We start from the raw sequence: 19,414 nt of genomic DNA on the forward strand, positions 1-19,414 counted from the left end.
GGTGCTGGGAATAGAACTTGGCTTCTCTGGAAGAGCAGCAAGTGCTCTTAACTGCTGAGCCATCTTTCCAGCCTGACATTAACTATTTCTAAACATCATTTAAATTAATAGCAATTCATTATATACTGTATAAAAATTTTCTTCATTATGAAACTATGACACATCTATATTAACTTTCAATACTATGAAAAGATTAAAGTATTGGCAAAACTCACCAACTGCTTGGCGTTTCTTTGGTTCTTTTTAAAAGTTTCTTATTAGCTTAAAGTAATATACACAATGGGCTTCATTATGACATTTTTCATACATATGTATATATTTTGATTATACTCACTCCAATTACTCTCTCTTCTCCCTCTTACCTGCTTCTTCGTCCTAGCTGGCTTCCTACTTTTATGTCTTTTTCTATTCTTTTTTGAGGAAAACAAAAACAATTAATTTAATTAGCATTATTAATAAGATGAGAGGTAAAGAGTTACTTGCAGGAACATGGACATCTTCTTTTTAAAGATTTATTTACTGTATAAACAGTGTTCTGCCTGCATATATGACTGCAGGCCAGAAGAGGGCACCAGATCTCATTACAGATGGTTGTGAGCCACCATGTGGTTGCTGGGTATTGAACTCAGGACCTTTGGAAGAGCAGTCAGCACTCTTAACCACTGAGCCATCTCTCTAGCCTGGAACATGGACATCTTAACATAGCTATATTGCTGTTCTTCAAGGCATTTTCAAGTTTGCATATTTCTAAACAAATTCTACTGAGTGATAAATATTTGTCTAGTTATGTTTAAGGCCCTGGATTTGATCCTCAGAACCATATAGCAAAGCATGTATGTATGCAGATATGTGTTTGTATGTGTGTGTATCAACACATAATGAAAAAGCTGAGCATGGTGGCATACTCCTTTAATCCTAGCACCTGGAGACAGAGACAGATGGAGCTCTATGAGTTCAAGGCCAGTCAAGTCTACATCGTGAGACCTTTTCTCAAAAAAGAACACAACAGAAAAATTAAAAAGTAGTCTTAAAAATTTGCGCCGGTGGTGGTGGTGGTGGTGGTGGTGGTGGTGGTGGTGGTGGTGGTGCTGCTGCTGCTGCTGCTGCTGCTGCACGCCTTTAATCCCAGCACTTGGAAGGCAGAGCCAGGTGAATCTCTGTGAGTTCAAGGCCAGCCTGGTCTACAAAGTGAGATCCAGGACAGGGTCCAAAGCTACACAGAGAAACCCTGTCTTGGAAAACAAACAAACAAACAAAAACAAAAATTTGGGAAAAAAAAAAAAACAAAAAAAATTTGTAACGAGGGCTAGAGAGTTGGCTTAGAGGTTAAGAGCACTGACTGCTCTTCCAGAGGTCCTGAGTTCAATTCCCAGCAACCACATGGTGGCTCACAACCATCTGTAATGAGATCTGATGCCCTCTTCTGGTGTGCAGGCATACATGCTGTATACATAATAAATAAATAAATCTTAAAAAAAAAAAAAAAAAAAAGAGCACTGACTGCTCTTCCAGAGGACCCAGGTTCAATTTTCAGCACTCTCATGGCAGCTCACAACTGTCTGTAACTCCAATTCCAAGGGATCTGATGCCCTCACACAGATATACATGCATATAGACCACAAATGCACATAAAGTACATTAAAATTTTTGTAATGAAAAATTGATAGTGAAGAGTTAACTCCTGCCTTCTCCTCCCCAACTGAGAGGTAATTTGTTTGTTTGTCTGTTTGTCTGTTTTTTGTTTTTCACGACAGAGTTTCTCTGTTTATCCCTGGCAGTCCTGAAACTCTCTCTGTAGATGAGGCTGGTCTTAAACTCACAGAGATTCACCTGCCTCTGTCTCCCAAGTGCTGGCATTAAAGGTGTGTACCATTTTTTTTTTGAGTGTTGTATGAGTATTTGCCTCTGTGTATGTATGTGTACTAGTGCTGAAGGAGGCCAGGAAAGGCACTAGATTCCCTGGAACTGGAATTATGAACTGTTATCAGTTACCATATGGGGTTCTGGGGGACTGATCAGACATGAGTCCTCTGTAAGAACAGCAAGTGTGCTGAGTGGTAGTGCACGACTTTAATCCTAGCACTTGGGAGGAAAAGGCAGGTGGATCTCTGAGTTTGAGGCCAGCCTGGGCTATGGAGTGCATTCCAGGAAAGGCTCCAAAGCTACACAGAGAAACCCTGTCTCAAAAAAAAAAACCAAACAACAACAACAACAACAAAAAAAAACAAAAAAAAAAACCAGCAAGTGCTCTTAACCACTGAGTCATCTCTCTGGCCTTAAGAATTTTTTTTTGTTTTTAAGATTTTATTTATTGGGGCTGGAGAAATGGCTCAGCCAGAGGACCTGGGTTCAGTTCCCAGCACCCACATGACGGCTCACAACTATCTGTAACTCCAGTTCCAGGGGACCTGACACCCTCACACAGAAATACAGGCAGGCAAAACACATAAAATAAAAACAAATAAACAATAAAAAAAGAAGAAAAGATTTTATTTATTTATTATATATATAATGTTCTACCTGCATGTATGATTGTGTACCAGAAGAGGGCACCAGATTTCATTATAGATGATTGTGAGCCACCATGTGGGTGCTGGGAGTTGAACTCAGGTCCTTTAAAAGAGCAGCCAATGCTCTTAACCTCTGAGCCATCTCTCCAGCCCTTAAGATTTTTAAAGAAATATATTTTACTTCTTTTTATTTTATATGTATGAGTGTTTGTCTGAGTGTGTGTTTATGTACACATGTTGGAGGCCAGAAGAGGGCATTGGGTCTCCTGCAACTGGAGTTAACAGATGGTTGTTAGATGCCATATAGGTGTTAGGAATTGAACCCAGACATATGTGCAGGCAAAATACCTATACACATAAAATAATAAAAGTTAAAATTAGCCAAGCGTGGTGGCACACTCCTTTTATCCCAGTTCTCTCTAAGCAGAGGGTTGTCTTAGAGAGTTGGACTCACCTTAGCCCCTTTATTGGTGGCATCTTCTTTTGTTTGTCCCTCAACCCCCCAAGGTTTTTCTATGCAACAGCCCTGGCTGTTCTAGAACTTGCTCTGTAGACCAGGCTGGCCTCGAACTCACAGAGATCCACCTGCCTCTGCCTCCCAAGTGCTGGGATCAAAGGCATGTGTCACCATTGCCTGACAATTGGAGGTGTCTTTGAAAGATTCAATGAAGATGTTTTTCTTCTGGGTGCTTTAGCTATCCAGGAAGTCTGCTTTTATTTCCATTAGGATAAGGGTTAAAGATCTTTTTAATTCTTATTACTGAGATCTACTTTTTGGCTGGCTCACCTGTGTTCTACCTCTACTTCAACCTCAGGAAATTCTGAAATTTCAAGGGATAGTAGTCTCTTTGCTCATCCCTCTGGCTGCATTGAGAGATGTTTCTCCCTGCAGCTAATTGTGACAGCAAGGAATATCTGAGGGGTTTGCTATGGTCTCAGCTGCTTTTAAGGTTGAGTACTCTTATTCTAAGCATTGTGCCCATGGTGGCTAGAACAGGGTATCAGATCCCCTGGAACTGGGTTGGCCAGTCATCAAGAGTAGGGATGGATGTGTTAGTGAGTCCAGCCCAGTGTATTGCCCTTTCAGTGCTCCTGTTTGCTGCACTGAAAGCTCCCTTTTGCTGATGTCTTGTCCTGTCTAAAATCTTTTTTGTGTGGTTTTTCGAGACAGGGTTTCTCTGTGTAGCTTTGCGCCTTTCCTGGAACTCACTTGGTAGCCCAGGCTGGCCTTGAACTCACAGAGATCCGCCTGCCTCTGCCTCCTGAGTGCTGGGATTAAAGGCGTGCGCCACCACCGCCCGGCTAAAATCTTTTTAAGAAGATATTTAAAAGGGAAGATGGGGCTGGAGAGATGGCTCAGAGGTTAAGAGCACTGCTTGCTCTTCCAAAGGTCCTGAGTTCAATTCCCAGCAACCACATGGTGGCTCGCAGCCATCTGTAATGAGATCTGGTGCCCTCTTCTGGCCTGCAGGGATATGTGCAGACAGAACACTGTATACATAATAAATAAATAAATCTTTAAAAAAAAAAAAAAAGAAGAAGAAGATGAAGAAATGTTCTTATTTCGGCCCCCCCTCCCCCCTGTCTGCTTTTGTACCTTCTCTGTTATCTCTGATTAGTGAATTTCCTCTTGGGCATGGAGTATATAAAGGATAAAAAGGTAAAATTTATGCTGAAATTAATAAGCACAAACAGCACCAAGTAAAATAATTTCAAAGTATTAGTAGATTTGCCCAATTTCATCCCAAATTCTAATGTTCGTGGTTTTTATTTTTAAAATTAGGTCAGAAAAAAAGTGCACGCCAGTATCATGTACAGTTCTTTGGTGATGCCCCAGAAAGAGCTTGGATATTTGAGAAGAGCCTTGTTGCTTTTGAAGGAGAAGAACAATTTGAAAAATTATGCCAAGAAAGTGCCAAGCAGGCACCCACAAAAGCTGAGAAAATCAAGGTGATAGAAGTCCCTTTAATGTGTTTTTAAACAAAATTTTTAATTCTTACTAAGTTTATTTTATTTTGACCTTATAGTTGCTTTAAGTTATTTCTTATGTTGGCCATTTACCTTATTTATTTATTTATTTATTTATTTATTTATTTATTTAGAGGCAGAGTCTTATTACCTTATTTATTTATTTATTTAGAGGCAGAGTCTTATTATGTAGCCCTGGCTTGCCTGAAACTGTAGATTAGGCTAACCTGGAATTCATAGAGATCTGCCTGTTTCGGCCTCTGTAGCCTTGGGATTAAAGATGTCAGTTACCAGCAGGGTGTGGTGATGCACACCCAGCATTTTGGAGGCAGAGGTGGGAGGATTTCTTGTAGATTTGAGGCCAGCCTGGTCTACAAAGCAAGCTCCAGGACAGCCAAGGCTACACAGAGAAAAAGAAAGAGAAGGAAAAAAAGATGTCGGTCACCATGCCCAGCCTAAATTTGTCATTTACTTTTACCCAAGAATGTTATTTTTAGTTTACTCATTGATGACTCACAAAAATAACTTATTTTCTGATTTTTACTTATTTTTTTAAATTATGTTAGGTAAAGAAAATACAGTTGATTTCTAGTTTAAAGAAACAATACTTGTTAGCTGAGTTATATCTAAAGTTTTATTGGGTTGTCCTTATCTGATATTGTAAAAGTGCTTTTAATTGAGTTACCTTTTATATTATGTAATAAAATTCATAATGATTCGGGTTTTTTTTTCCAGTTGTTAAAACCTATTTCAGGGAGATTGAGAGCCCAGTGGGAAATGGGCATTGTTCAAGCAGAGGAAGCTGCTAGCATGTCAGTAGAGGAGCGGAAAGCCAAATTCACCTTCCTCTATGTGGGGGACCAGCTACACCTCAACCCTCAAGTGGCTAAGGAGGCTGGCATTGTTGCAGAACCTTTGGGAGAAATGGTGGACTCTTCAGGGGCCAATGAAGAAGCTTCTGCAGACCCTGGATCTATGAAAGACGAGGATATTCCCATGAAAAGAAGGCGAAGAACCAAAAGGTCTAGTTCTGCTGAGAACCAAGAGAGTGACCCTGGCACAGAAAAGAGTACCCCTCCAAAGATTGCAGAAGCTGAACCTAAGAGAAGAGTAGGATCTCCTCCTGGGAGGAAGAAGTCCACAGCTTCTGCTCCACGGAGCAGGAAGGGAGACTCAGCATCCCAGTTTTTAGTCTTCTGTCAAAAACACAGGGATGAGGTAAGTACTCTGGTGGGTTCTGAGTTGTTTGTCATGCCACAGGATTTCCAAATTTGAGGAACATTCCTTTATTGCAGAATCCTCTATTTCTTAGTACACTGCTTAAGCATTGTTTATTATTGTCTGTTATTGATGGACAACAGCCATTTGCACTCCTGTTCCTCCAAAGTGGATAAAAAGTACCAGCAACAGTGGGAAGTAGGAAGCAGGTTTCATTAGGTTATCCTTTGCTGGAAACTGGGCTTACGCCTTGACATCCAGCTCTTGGTGAGCATTTTCTCTTAACAAGCTATTGTGAAGCATTCAATATGGGGCATGCTCACTTTTGGTGCAGTCTGTCTCTCTCTCTCTCCCTCCCTCCCTCCCTTCTCTTCCCCTCCCCTGCAAAAAAAAAAAAAAAAAAAGAAAAAGAAAAGAAAAATAAAATTGGTGCATTTGTTAGCACCAAGTATGTTGAAGATTTATTTCTATGATATTTAGAAGGATAGTAATATATAAACGAGTAAAGTATTTAAGTCTTTTTTTTTTTTTTTTTTTTTTTTTTTTTTTACAAAGTAAGATCAGTAAATCTTTCTTAAAATTTTGGGGAAAAATGAAAAGTCTTTTAACATTGAGACTCTGGAAAAGGCTGATGTTGTAACCCACAGAGAAAGACAAATTCTGAACTAAGAAAGGGATGTTGGAGACTGAGAACTTGAGTTGTTATTATGTGGATCATAGTGTCTCTCTCCTTTCTCTCTTCTCTCCCTTGAACACACCTTTTTGTTGTTGTTATTTTGAGTTCAGCAAAAGCTCATGATTAAATCTATTTTTTAAATAAAATATATCATCTATTGGTGTCTATGTCTCATTTCCATTGTAAGGCACCAAGACTCCTTATAGTCTGAGACTTGAAGCCCTTTCTATTATAGTGTTCATTTTAATTTTACTTTCATGGAATTTTTTGTTCAGAATCCCGAATCTGTATTAAAGTTACCAGTAATCAGTAGTATTTGGGGGCTAGAGAGATTGCTCAGTTTAACTTCTTTTGTAGAGGCCCTGGATTCAGTTCCCAGCACCTACAGAGTGGCTAACAACTACCTGGAACTAGATCCACCATTCTCCTTTTGGCTTCCATGCGTACCAAGCACATATGTGCTACACATACATACATGTAGGCAAACACTGATACATATAAAATAAAAATAAATATCTATTGAAAAAAAACAGAGAAATACTATCTGGATTAGTGAGATGGTATGGTGTGTTTAGGTACTTTTCACCAAGCCTGATGACTCTAGTTTGATCCCTGGGACTCACATGGTAGAAGGAGAGAACCATCTCCATCAGGTTGTCCTCTGACCTCTATACATGCAACATGGCACACATATACAATAAATACCTAAGTGTAATTTAAAAATAAAAGAGCAGGGCAGTGGTGGCGCACGCCTTTAGTCTCAGCACTTGGAAGACAAAGACAGGTGAATCTCTGAATGTGAGCCCAGCCTGGTCTACAGAACGAATTCCAAACTATACAGAGAAATCCTGTCTCAAAAAAATCAGAGAGAGAAAGAGGGAGGAAAGAAGAAGGAAAAGAAATGAAACATTTGCCGGGTGTGGTGGCACACGCTTTTATTCCCAGAACTTGGGAGCAGAGGCAGGTGGATCTCTGAGTTTGAGGCCAACCTGGTCTACAAAGTGAGTTGCAAGACAGCCAGGGCTACACAGAGAAACCCTACCTTCAAAAACCAAAAGGAAAATAAAAATAGTATCTCCTGCCCAAGTATTATTCATGGGTGTTTAACCAGCTCCTGTTTTGTGGCAGGCAGCATGGCCTAGAGCAGGATTATGAGGAATTTGAGGAGTTGGATAACTGAATGGTTATAAGGAAATCACGGGACATGTTATTTTTATCCCTACATGGTAGCTTAGAAGTCTTCCCAGAAAAAAATGGTGGACTAGTGTCGGGAAGAAGAACCAGAACCAGTAAACCATGTTGGGCATGATGATACATAGCTGTAATTTCAGCACTATTTGGAGACTGAGGCAGGAGGATTGGGTTTGAGGCTAGCCTGAGCTACGTAGGGAGAATCGCAACCCCCCCCCCCCAAAAAAAAGACAAAAAGTAACCAGTAGTTTTTTCCTTGGTAATGGAAGGTTTGTTTAGTATTAGAAAATCTGTTGGAGCTGGAGAGGTGGATCAGTGGTTGAGAGTCCATACTACTCTTGGAGAGGGTTAGAGTTCTACCACCCATGTCAATTGGCTCACAACTGTTTGTAACTCTACCTCCAGGGATCCAATGCATCTGGACTCTAATAGGCATATGTGTGTGTGTGTGTGTGTGTGTGTGTGTGTACACACAAAATCATTTATTATTTAGGTACAAGATCCCAACTGTTGTTCTGCCTGGCCTAGAAGTCACAGAGATCTCCTTGCTTCTGCTTCCAGAATGTTGGGATTAAATGTGTACATACTATGCCTAGTAATCATGGGTGGTTTTAAAGCTCAGTCAAAAACTGAATGTGGTGGCACACCTCTTTAATCCCAGCAGAGTCAGGCAATCTCGGAGTTCGAGGCTTGCTTGGCCTTCATAGTGAAGCCTTGTCTGTAAAAAAATATACAGAAGCTGGAGAGATGGCTCAGTGATTAAGAGCACTAGCTGCTCTTTCAGAGGATCTTTGTTCAATTCCTACCACACACAACCATCTGTAACTCCAGTTCCAGGTGTTCTGAGACTTTTCTGACCTCTGGACAACAGGTATGCACATGGTGCACAGACATATATACGGACAGAACACTTAAAAAATCAGTTAACGGACAAACAAAAAGCCTTGGTCTATCTGGAAGAGGAGTTTGCCATCTCAGGAGAGGAAAGGATTACTTTTCTTTTTAAAACATTTATTTATGTGTCTGTGCACCACTTCTGTCCCTGCTGCCCTCAGAGTCCAGAAAAGGGCATCACATCCCCTGGAATTGGAGTCACAGTCATTTCTCAGCCACCATGTGGGTACTGGGAATTGAACGAGGTCCTCTAGAAGAGCAGCCAGTACTCTTAACTGCTGAACCCTCAAGGAAAGGATATCTGAAATAAGCCAAACTGACTACAAATTGTAAAGGAAGTGGTTTTTTTTTAAAATGGAGTTTTTGTTGTTGTTGTTGTTTGTTTTTGTTTTTTAATGTGTGAAGAACACCAAACACAACTGAAATGACAAGATTTGTCATCAGACAATCTGAAGGGACAAAACATCAATTTACAAATGAGCCTCAGTTGACTGATAAATACACTAAGATAGGTGTTGCTCAACCCCACACATAGACAGGGACTTACAAACTGAATTCATGATGGCATGTTATTTCATAGTCATCAGCTGAGCAACAGTGAACTTGGAGTTGGCTACTTGGGGCTTGAGAAGAGGAACAAGATAGCAATTTTTTTTTTTTTTGAGACAGGGTTTCTCCGTGTAGTTTTTGGTGCCTGTCCTGGATCTCATTCTGTAGACCAGGCTGGCCTTGAACTCACAGAGATCCGCCTGGCTTTGCCTACTGAGTGCTGGGATTAAAGGCGTGTGCCACTACCATGCACCTGGCTTAAGATAGCAATTCTTGTTTAGTGCTTGTGGGGACTAATTTATTATATCTGTTTTAGAGAGAACTTTGGCAATACCTGATGTGCTTTGTTTCTGTTCTATAATTTCATCCCTAAGTATTTACTCTAAAATAATTTCACCCTTGCATCACACCAAAGGAAGGCACAACAATATTCAACTCTAAAAAATTGTCAGTGATAGTTGTGATCTGTTCCTATAGCATATTATATATCAAAGTGAATTTATTAGATGTTGAAGAAGAAAGCAAGCTGCTGTGTAGATCCTGTTGCTTCTGTAAAGTCTGAAGAATACGGTATATGCACTGTTTACTTACACCTCAGTATCTACCTGTGTTCATCCAAAAAGAATAAGTGGTCAGCTGAGAAGGTGTGTGCCTCTACCCAGGTTCCAAGTATGCCCAGAGATGTGTTAACACTTAGTAGGGAACCATGGTTAACCATTGGATTTTTTATGGTACAAAGTACTTAGTAGTATATGGTTAATTTCCATGCTGTGGGGAGGGTATAATGATAAGCTCCAAGTGGATCCCACCAGTATTTGACACCTTGGCTGGAACATAATTGGTGAGGAGCTGTATGCTCTTATCCTTTGTAAGTTGGGCAGGTCTGTTCCAAATAGGAACTCTAGCTAGTCATATTCCAGATTGCTCTAGGCTTTTTCTTTGGTATCTAACAGAAAAGTAGGTGCTTGAGAATCTAGACTACTGCCCAGAGACCTCTTCCACTCTTTTTTCTTTCTGGGACCCAGGTTAATTTCAGTTAACCTTTGTAGTGCTAAGAATTGTAACTGAAAGCCTAGCTAGGCATCATGATGAGAACAATGTAGACCAAGGTGAAGATGCACAGAGTTCACTTACATACTCATCAGTCCCACTCCACTCAAGCCTTGAGCTGTGACTGTGAGGCCACCAGGGCCATTATGTTGAGTTCAGATGCTGTTCAGAAAAGGATGACAATGTTCACAGTTCCATGTTGTTCATCCCCTTTCTCTGTGTAGTCCTGTCTGTCCTAGAACTCTCTATGTAGTCAACTCTGGCCTTGAATGCACAGAGATCTACCTGGCTTTGCCTCAGTGCTGGAATCTGGGATTAAAGGCATGCACCACCATGCCCAGTTAAGGCTAGTTTTTTGTTTGTTTGTTTTGTTTTTGTTGATGCTTCTATTTGGTTTTAAAATTTGTATGTATGTGTAAAAGTATATGTGCCTGTGCCCTCAGGTTAGAAAGGCACCAGATCATTAGAGATGGAATTACAGGCAGTTGTAAGCTGCCTCGTGTGGGTGCTGGGAATTGAACTTGGGTCCTCTGCAAGAAAATATGTTTTAATATTTGTAACTGCTTAGCTGTTTAGGATCTCATCACTGTCATCTAGTTTTTAGACTTTGCCATGGTTAGACTTCAGAAATCAGAGTACATCCCTGTGTTGCTATCACTTATCATTCATGTGCTGGGATAGTAAGTACAGTTGCCTTTTTGTCATGAATGGGATTTTTTTGTTTGTTTGTTTTGTTTTTTTGAGACAGGGTTTCTCTGTGTAGCTTTGCGCCTTTTCCTGGAACTCACTCGGTAGCCCAGGCTGGCCTCGAACTCACAGAGATCCGCCTGCCTCTGCCTCCCGAGTGCTGGGATTAAAGGCGTGCGCCACCACCGCCCGGCAGATGAGTGGTATTTTTTAAACTGTAGCAGAATTTCAGGTTTGCCTCTTAAGATGTATGGAAATATTTAGAATTTGGCTCATTTTTCGGTTATTGTTAGATATTAACCCCCTGAGTTCTAAGCATTTATTTTTATTTTTATTTTTTATCTATTTTTATTTTATGTACACTTTTGTTTTGTCATGGTTGTTGGGTCCCTTGGAATTGGAGTTACAGTTACAAGCTGCCATGTGGGTTCTGGGAATTGAACCTGGATCCTCTGGAAGAGCAGTCATTGCTCTTAACCATTGAGCCATTCTCTCCAGCCCTCTAAGCATTTAGTATTGAACTTTTAATAAGAATGTGGCTCTCAGGATTAGTCTCAGATCACACCGTGTCAGGGCTGGAAATGCTTATTTACAAAGTTATCTGACAGGGCCTTGCAGGAAGACACCTGATACAAACGCTGATAGTTTGTCTTTAGTAAATGCAGAAGACATGAAAGGCAGTAGCAATTGAAGGATTGGAAACAGTAAAAACATAAAAACCTGGGTCATAGTTATACTCTTTGGATTTTAGTGCTGTCTTGAGTCCACTGTCCATAGATTCTTCTATACATGATGTTTACAAGAATTTCACCCTTTGAAATGAATTGAATCTGTGGGTATTTTGACAGTACACTTACTAGACATAAAGTCCTATGCTTCATATTCAAAAGTTTTTATTAAAAAAGCTTTTAGGCTTGTTAAGTTCAATAATTTACAACTCTCCACACAAAACTATACTTGTATATGTCACACAAAAAAAGAAAAATTATACTGAAGTTATACTTGACTATACATGTTCACTGTATCTTGTATCACTCAAAGTTCAGGCATTCTAGAGAGAAAGGGTTTTTCTCTTACTCTGGAGGTTTGCTGTGCCAAGATAGTTCTGAGAGTCCTCACGTAGCTGTACATCATAAATTACAGTAAAATGCCAAAACGCAGCGACATATTCCAGCTACTGGTTATCAAGTAGTCATTTTGAAGCTTGACCCCTTTTTTTTTTGTTATGATTTCAAATCTCTGAGAGGATGTTTAAGTATCTCTGCTGTTCATTTTTCCTATAAAACGAGACAAAGTACTATGCTTCCTGCCCATCTTCATTGCATCCTAGACTTCGTTGTCTTTGATGCTCCTTGAGTTTCTTACTGGCTTATGCTAGTCACGGGAAAATCAGCAACAATTTCATGTGTATACCAAAGATCTAAATCTGATCCTCAATGTCGGTTATTGCCAGTACTTCTACTTGATAAGGGAATTTTGGAAGCCAATCACAGAATTTGAAAATAAACTCTAGCTTCTCCTTAGCTGTGATGTTTTTCATTGAGGCCAAGGACTCATTATAAAACATTTTGCCAATACGAATATTTATATTTGGTTCAGGAACAAAACATTTTAGAGTGATTTGCTGGTAGCTTATTTTAAAGCAAAGGAAAAACAACTGAGCATGAACACTATCTTTGGAGCAGTTTGTGAAAATATGGTATAAAAGTCTTTGTTTCCTGTTGTTTTAAATATTCTTATACAGAGATATTAGTAATTCTGTTTTTGGAAAATCTTAAAAATTGCCGAAATGTTGACACTAAATACATTGGAAAACAGTGTCTTTGGTAGTAAATGTTTGCTCTTCATATGTCTGTAATTTTCTTTCAAAGTAAATTTTGCCTTTGATACAACTAAGTTAAAACTCTTGTGTGCTAACATGTTGTATATAAACAAAACAATATGCTTTGTTGGAGGAAAATTTCCTTTCTTGGAATGTGGTAAATAAAATAAAATTTAAAAAAAAATGCTACATATTCGCCAGGCAGTGGTGGCACACACTTTTAATTCCAGCACTTGGGAGGTAGAGTCAGGCAGATCTCTGTGAGTTCAAGGCCAGTCTGGTCTACAGAGTGAGTTCCAGGACAGGCTCCAAAGCTACACAGAGAAACCCTGTCTCAAAACAACAACAACAACAAATGCTACATACTCAATTCCAAAGAACTATTATTTGATTTTATAAATCAAAATGAATTTTATGAGCGTAGACTTCTTATTGCCCTCCTTTCTGTGTTCATAGGTTGTAGCTGAACATCCAGATGTCTCAGGAGAGGAGATTGAAGAATTACTTGGATCCCAATGGAACATGCTCAATGAAAAACAGAAAGCACGATATAATACAAAGTTTTCCCTAATGACCTCTGCCCAGTCTGAAGAAGACTCAGGTAAACATAGATCTATACAGATGTCTTTTGCTTGGGTGTGATGTATAGAGTGTGGCCACATGAACAGTATGCATGATCAGGTCAATACATGTTATTGCGATCCCTTATCACCAATGCAGCTCTTCTTGATGCTCTGTAGGACCCTCACTTTATTGTTTAGTACTGTAGTACTTGACGGGGTGGTATAGGAGAGAAGAAAGAAGGAAAGGTAGGTGGTTATAGCACTCTGGGCTTAGTAGCATGGGTCAGGCCCAGTGTAGAGCAGTTAGTTCTTGGCCTGTTGGCTTGAGAACTTGCAAATGAGATGACTAGTTGACCTTCACTTAGGTGTCTCATTTCTAGGCTTTCAGTTTAAAACTTTAAAATATACTACATTAAGTATCAGTTTAGGCTATGGCAAGATGAGGAAGACTTGGAGAAAATGTGTTAATGGTGGTCAGATTTGTTATGTGTAAGCACTTAAGACACACAAGTTCCAAAAAAAAAAAAAAACCCGCAAAAAAACTGTTAATCTAAATAAAGGGTAATGTGTTTGAGTGTTAAGTAAAAATACAGAAATAGTCTGTAACTCCTAAAGTTCATTATTGAGTTTTGGAGATGCTAGACATAAAAGCTAAGGCATCCTAGGTAGTCTTAGAATAGCTACCAGGTATTAGATTTTGACAGTACATACACTAGTAGCCCCTTTGCACCTCCTGGAGATATTCATCTTGATTTAGGGCTTGCTAGGTATCTTGAGTTACTTTTCTTTTGCTATGACAAAGCACCATGACCAACGCAACTTATAGAAGAAAGTTTATTAGGGGCTTATAATTTCAGAGGGTGATTCCATGATCCTCATAGAAGGAAGCATGACAGAAGGCAGGTAGACATGGTGCTAGAGCAATAACAGAACTACGTCTTGATCTACAATTATCAGTCAGAGGGAGCTAACTGGGAATGGTGTGAGCTTTTGAAACCTCAAAGCCTACCCCCAGTAACACATACCCTCCAACAAGGCCACACCTCTTAATCAGTCCCAAACTGTTCCACCTACTGGGGACCAAGCATTCACATTCAAATATGTGAGTCTATGGGGGCTATTCTCATTCAGACCACCACACTAGAGTTCCATATCAGTTCATTATATTAATTTTGAATTTTGTTCAGCATGCTCGGTGTTTGTTTAGATGCTGTAATTAAAAATAGCAAGGATGTTTGGAGGTTGTGAACTTCATTTAAAATGTAAATTAAACTCATAGTGTGCTAGTATACTAAATCTTGAGTGATATTTCTTTTCAGTGGCTTGTGTACTTAAAAGAGGCTGGTACTTCTGAAGCCAGGCTTAGCTTACCCTAAACGATAAGTGTATTTGGGGTTGTACTCAATAGATACATAATGATGATTTCCCCAATATTGTGTGTCAGGTAAGTGCTATTCCTCAATGTCCTTGAACCATGATTTCCAAGTCACCTTGGTGCTGAACATAAAGATGTATAATCTCCCATTGTCAGGTGTTCTGCTGACTTAGTGTAGGGAACTCAGATTTCTTTAGGAAGGACTGTGTTTCATCCCAGGTAAAGTAGACAGTGTTCTGGGTGTTTACGGGAAAGAAAGACAAAGAATCACCTCACAGTGGAAAACCTGCGGCTGGTCAGTACCTGGGACTCAGTGTTTAGGGTTGTGAGTGCAAACCATATGAGGTATCTGATTGGGTTTGCCATGTGGTGTTCATAACTCCAGTAGTGGCTGCACAAACTAACTCCTGCTGTCCTCAAACTACTGACAGACCTCTTTCTACCCAGACTTCTGGCCAGTCTACAGTGGTATGGTCAAGATTAAATCCTAGTAAAGATTTTGCTTGGCCTTGTTCATACTACCCTAGGGTACTTGATTCCTTCATTAGTAATTTGAGTCCCAGACCTGAGGAACAGCCCTGTGCAGTTGTTGGCACCCAAGACATGGCACATAGGCCTCCTCCTGAGGCTTTGTGAACATGTCTATGCTGGTGTGTTCTATCCCAAAAGATAGTGAGTTTTAGGATGATATTGTTCTTAAATTTTGTAAATAATGAAGCCTGGTGGCCTAGGCTTGTAGTCCCAGCTACTTAGGAGGCTGAGGCAGGATGATTCAAGGCATGTCTAGCTAATGTAGTGAGACTTTTTCTCAAAAAGTAAAAAGATGGCTGGGGATATAATTTAAGTCCTGGGTTCTATTCTCAGTACCATACACATATGCACAAAACGAAGTTTGATAAATAGAACTCTAACAAACAGTTATGCAAATGAAAATAAAGAATTTGTATCCAAAATAAACATTGGCATATTCAAAGTAGTTGTCTCTCTAGAATTTATTCTCTTGCCTTCTATTGTATCTTTCTAAGTCAGTGATATTTGGATACCTTATTATAGATTAGTGATATTTCCACACTTAAAATAAGGCACTGTCAAACAAATGTATAACAGGAAGTGCTTAACTTTTAGATGTAGATGTAATTTTGCTTCTTAAAAAATTGTTATTTAAGAGAACACATTAGCAAATTGTCGTTCTTTTAATTTTTTTTTTATTTTTTTTATTTTTTATTTTTTGGTTTTTCGAGACAGGGTTTCTCTGTGTAGCTTTGCGCCTTTCCTGGAACTCACTTGGTAGCCCAGGCTGGCCTCGAACTCACAGAGATCCACCTGGCTCTGCCTCCCGAGTGCTGGGATTAAAGGCGTGCGCCACCACTGCCCGGCTCGTTCTTTTAATTTTTATCTAACTTTTTTGTTTGTTTTGTTTTTTTCAGACAGGGCTTCTCTGTGTAGCCTTGGCTGTCCTGGAACTTGCTCTGTAGACCAGGCTGTGTAGTTGGAAGTTTTCCTGTCCCAACCACCTGCTCCCAAATAACCGGCAGCCATTTCGCAAATAACTGATTTGGAGACTTAATATAAATTATAAATGATTGGCCAGTAGCTCAGGCTTGTTACTAACTAGCTCTTACAACGTAACCCATTTCTGTTAATCTATGTGCTGCTCCAAGGCTTGTGGCTTTTACCTCTATCCCATTTTGTGTATCTGACTCTTTCTCCGTCTGGCTGGCGACTCCTCTAACTCTACCCTTCCTCATCCCGTCATTCTCAGTTTGGCTTTCCGGGCCTAACTTTATCCTGTTCAGCTATTGGCTAGTCAGCTTGTTTATTAAACCAATCATATTGACGTATATTCACACAGTGTACAGAAGGATTATTTCACAGCAAGGCTGACCTCAAACTCACAGAAATTCGCCTGCCTCTGCCTCCCAAGTACTGGCATTAAAGATGTGCACCACCACTGCCACCCAGCCTTATTTAACTTTTTTTAGATCTGTTTCATTTTATATGTTTGAGTGTTTTGCCTGTATGTATTTGTGTGTAAATGGAGGCCAGAAGAAGGTATTGGAATTACAGATGATTGTCAGCCACTATGTGGATTCTGGGACTCAAACCCAGTTCCACTGTAACAACAAGTTCTCTATACCACCGAACCATCTTTCCAGCCCCTAAGTTGTAGTTTTTTAGAAGTTGACTTAAATTCTACTTGTCTTTACATGTTAGTAAATACATTTTTCTTTTTCCCTACTCTGAGAAATGTCTTACTGTTTAGCCAAGGCTGGTGTTGAATTCAAACCCTCTTGTGCTAAGCCTTCTTGTGTGCTAGAATTACCATGTCTAACCATAAAGGATTTAAAAAAGAAAGAAAGAAAGACTGGGTGCTGTGGAATAATTGTGGAATAATCTTTCTGTACACTGTGAATATGTGTTACTCTCATTGGTTAATAAAGAGCTTGTTGGCTGATAGCCAGGCAGGAAGTATAGGCAGGACAGCCAAACAGAATGCTGGGAGGAAGAAAGGCGGAGTCAGAGGAGTCTCCAAGAGAGACAGAGCAAGACATGCTGGAGGACAGGTAAAGCTACAAGCCATGTGGCAATACATAGATTAATAGAAATGGATTAATTGAAGTTTAAGAGCTAGTTAATAATAAGCCTGAGATATCAACAGAGCATTTGTAATTAATATAAGCCTCAGTGTTGGTTAATTGGGAGCAGGCAGTTGGGACAGGAAAACTCTGTTTATAACTGGGTTATATTTAAATTTAATGCTATAGTATATTAAAAATACAATGCCAAGATAATAATTACGTAAAATATTTGTGAGTCCCTAGTTCTTTTTTGTGAAGAGATTTGATCAAGCATAGGCCTTGGACATGAGCCTAGTTGCTGAATACCTGTCACTGTTTGCATGATGAATGCCAGAGCAGGTTGTGGACTTTCCTTTTCCTGTGTATTTATTCCAATTCTCATTCTTCATTCCAAGGTAATATAAATGGGAAAAAAAGAAACCACACAAAGAGGACAGATGACCCTCCAGAAGATGTTGATGTTGAAGATGCACCCAGGAAAAGACTTAGGACAGATAAGCACAGTCTTCGGAAGGTAATGTTCTGGCCTTTCCTGGCCTGTAAGAACATATACTATAGAATTCTTGAGACTCAATCAAAATATAGGCAGTGGGGTTTTCTGGGCTCTTGCCAAAGTGGTATTCAGAAGTAAGGCTTGCCTTTTTTCTACATTGAAAAGGCTACTGAAGAAAGGACATGCTCATTAACAATTAGGAGCATTAGCACAGAAATATTGGTACTAGTCTGTTCAAGGAATCAGCATCCAGATCCAGAGTAATATATGATGTTTTGATTTTATATGTTAAAAATTACTCAGGCTGGAGAGATGGCTCAGAGGTTAAGAGCACCGACTGCTCTTCCACAGGTCCTGAGTTCAATTCCCAGTACCCACATGGTTGCTCACAACCATCTGTAATGAGATCTGGCACCCTCTTCTGTGTACATAATAAATAAATAAATCTTTAAAAAAAAATTACTCTTAGGTTGAAGAGGGCATAGCTCAGTGCTAGATTACTCAAGTAGCATGAACCTGACCTTTAGTTTCATTGCTAGTACTGTAGGGATTATTAATTTATTCAGTGTGTAAACAAGGTACATGAAAACCCATTAAAGATACTTTGTATTGCAATAGGAAGTTAAGGAATCTGTGATAGATACTGGAAAGGGATTATATGAATTTACTCATTTTGTTAGTAATTCATGATCTTGTTTATTCACTGGGAATCCAGTGTGGGTATCACTGAGGGAAAATTTAAAATACAGTATGGGTGAAAAGGCAGCCCAGGGCCTTGAGCCTCTCAGTATTGCCAGCATCTGTTAGGACAACTTGCCTGGTACCTGAAGGGAAGTGAAATTGACCAAGATCAATATGTGCAAAGCAACTGGATTGCTCTGTCTGCCATACGAAGATCACACATAGAGAGAGTAGACCTTTTAGCACCATTTGTTCCAACTGTCTGAGATATCTAGTTAACTTTGGTAGATTGAGTTTAGGCTTTGAACTGTATTTGAATTTATATTTAACAGGGGTTCTGACACAGTTATATATTTAAGATTTTGAATAAAGCTTGGTACTTTCACTAAGTTGCCTTTATTATCTTTCTTTTTTTTCTTCTAATTTTGAAGAATAGAAAAATCTCACATATTGCTGAAGTGTAACTAAAATATCTGTAACTAATTTTTGTCTATCTACCTATATTATTTATCTCAAGGTTCTATTTCTAGTACGAAATAATAGATTCTGTACCATTATGCTGGTGCATAATGTGTTAGTTATTTGGATTTATTTGCCATCACGTTGGTTATGTGGTGGTGAAGCATTACTATGCAGTACTAGAGTTTGAAGGTACCAGGAAGTTCATCCTTAGAGAAGCTCTTTAGATATGTGTGGTCAGACATTTGAAATACCATAATTCATATTAAATAGCTAGGCATAATTTTTTAATTTACTAAACAGATCAGAAGATAGCACATGTTTTAAAAGTAGTGGTGTTTGCCCTTCATCTCAGCACTTGGAAGGCAGAGGCAGACAGATCTCTAGTTCCAGGCCAGCCTGGTCTGCATAGTAAGACTCTGTCTCAAAAAGTAGCGTTGTCTCTCTGGTCTGGTTTTTATAAATCTTAAGTCATATTGCATACAATCCCTAATATGCATTGATTACATTTGATGAGCCAGTAGCATTCCAAAAGCTAAACAAAATTCTTGTGATTACTGTCAGTGGACTTTTATCTACCCTGGATATAGGTGTCAGTGAATGAGTTCTGAGGTCTGATACCTGTGTAAGGTCCCTGTCTACAGGAAGTGGCATGGTAACCATTAGACAACACTGTTCCTATGCTATTGAAGCATAGTT

The 19,414-nt window shown here is 39.4% G+C and overlaps 1 protein-coding gene across 2 annotated transcripts in view; it reads left to right on the plus strand.

The window, feature by feature from the left end:
* Window positions 1-19,414, plus strand: part of Nsd2 (nuclear receptor binding SET domain protein 2) — an 84,184-nt gene that overhangs the window by 30,944 nt on the left and 33,826 nt on the right. For both annotated transcript variants that reach the window (XM_059275694.1, XM_059275695.1), the window contains exons 5-8: window positions 4,294-4,460; window positions 5,214-5,696; window positions 13,022-13,166; window positions 17,478-17,596. In XM_059275694.1, the coding sequence (XP_059131677.1) occupies window positions 4,294-4,460; window positions 5,214-5,696; window positions 13,022-13,166; window positions 17,478-17,596 (914 nt within the window). The remainder of the gene's footprint in view (window positions 1-4,293; window positions 4,461-5,213; window positions 5,697-13,021; window positions 13,167-17,477; window positions 17,597-19,414) is intronic.

This window comes from Peromyscus eremicus, chromosome 10 (genome assembly GCF_949786415.1).
Source record: "Peromyscus eremicus chromosome 10, PerEre_H2_v1, whole genome shotgun sequence".
Taxonomy (NCBI): domain Eukaryota; kingdom Metazoa; phylum Chordata; class Mammalia; order Rodentia; family Cricetidae; genus Peromyscus; species Peromyscus eremicus.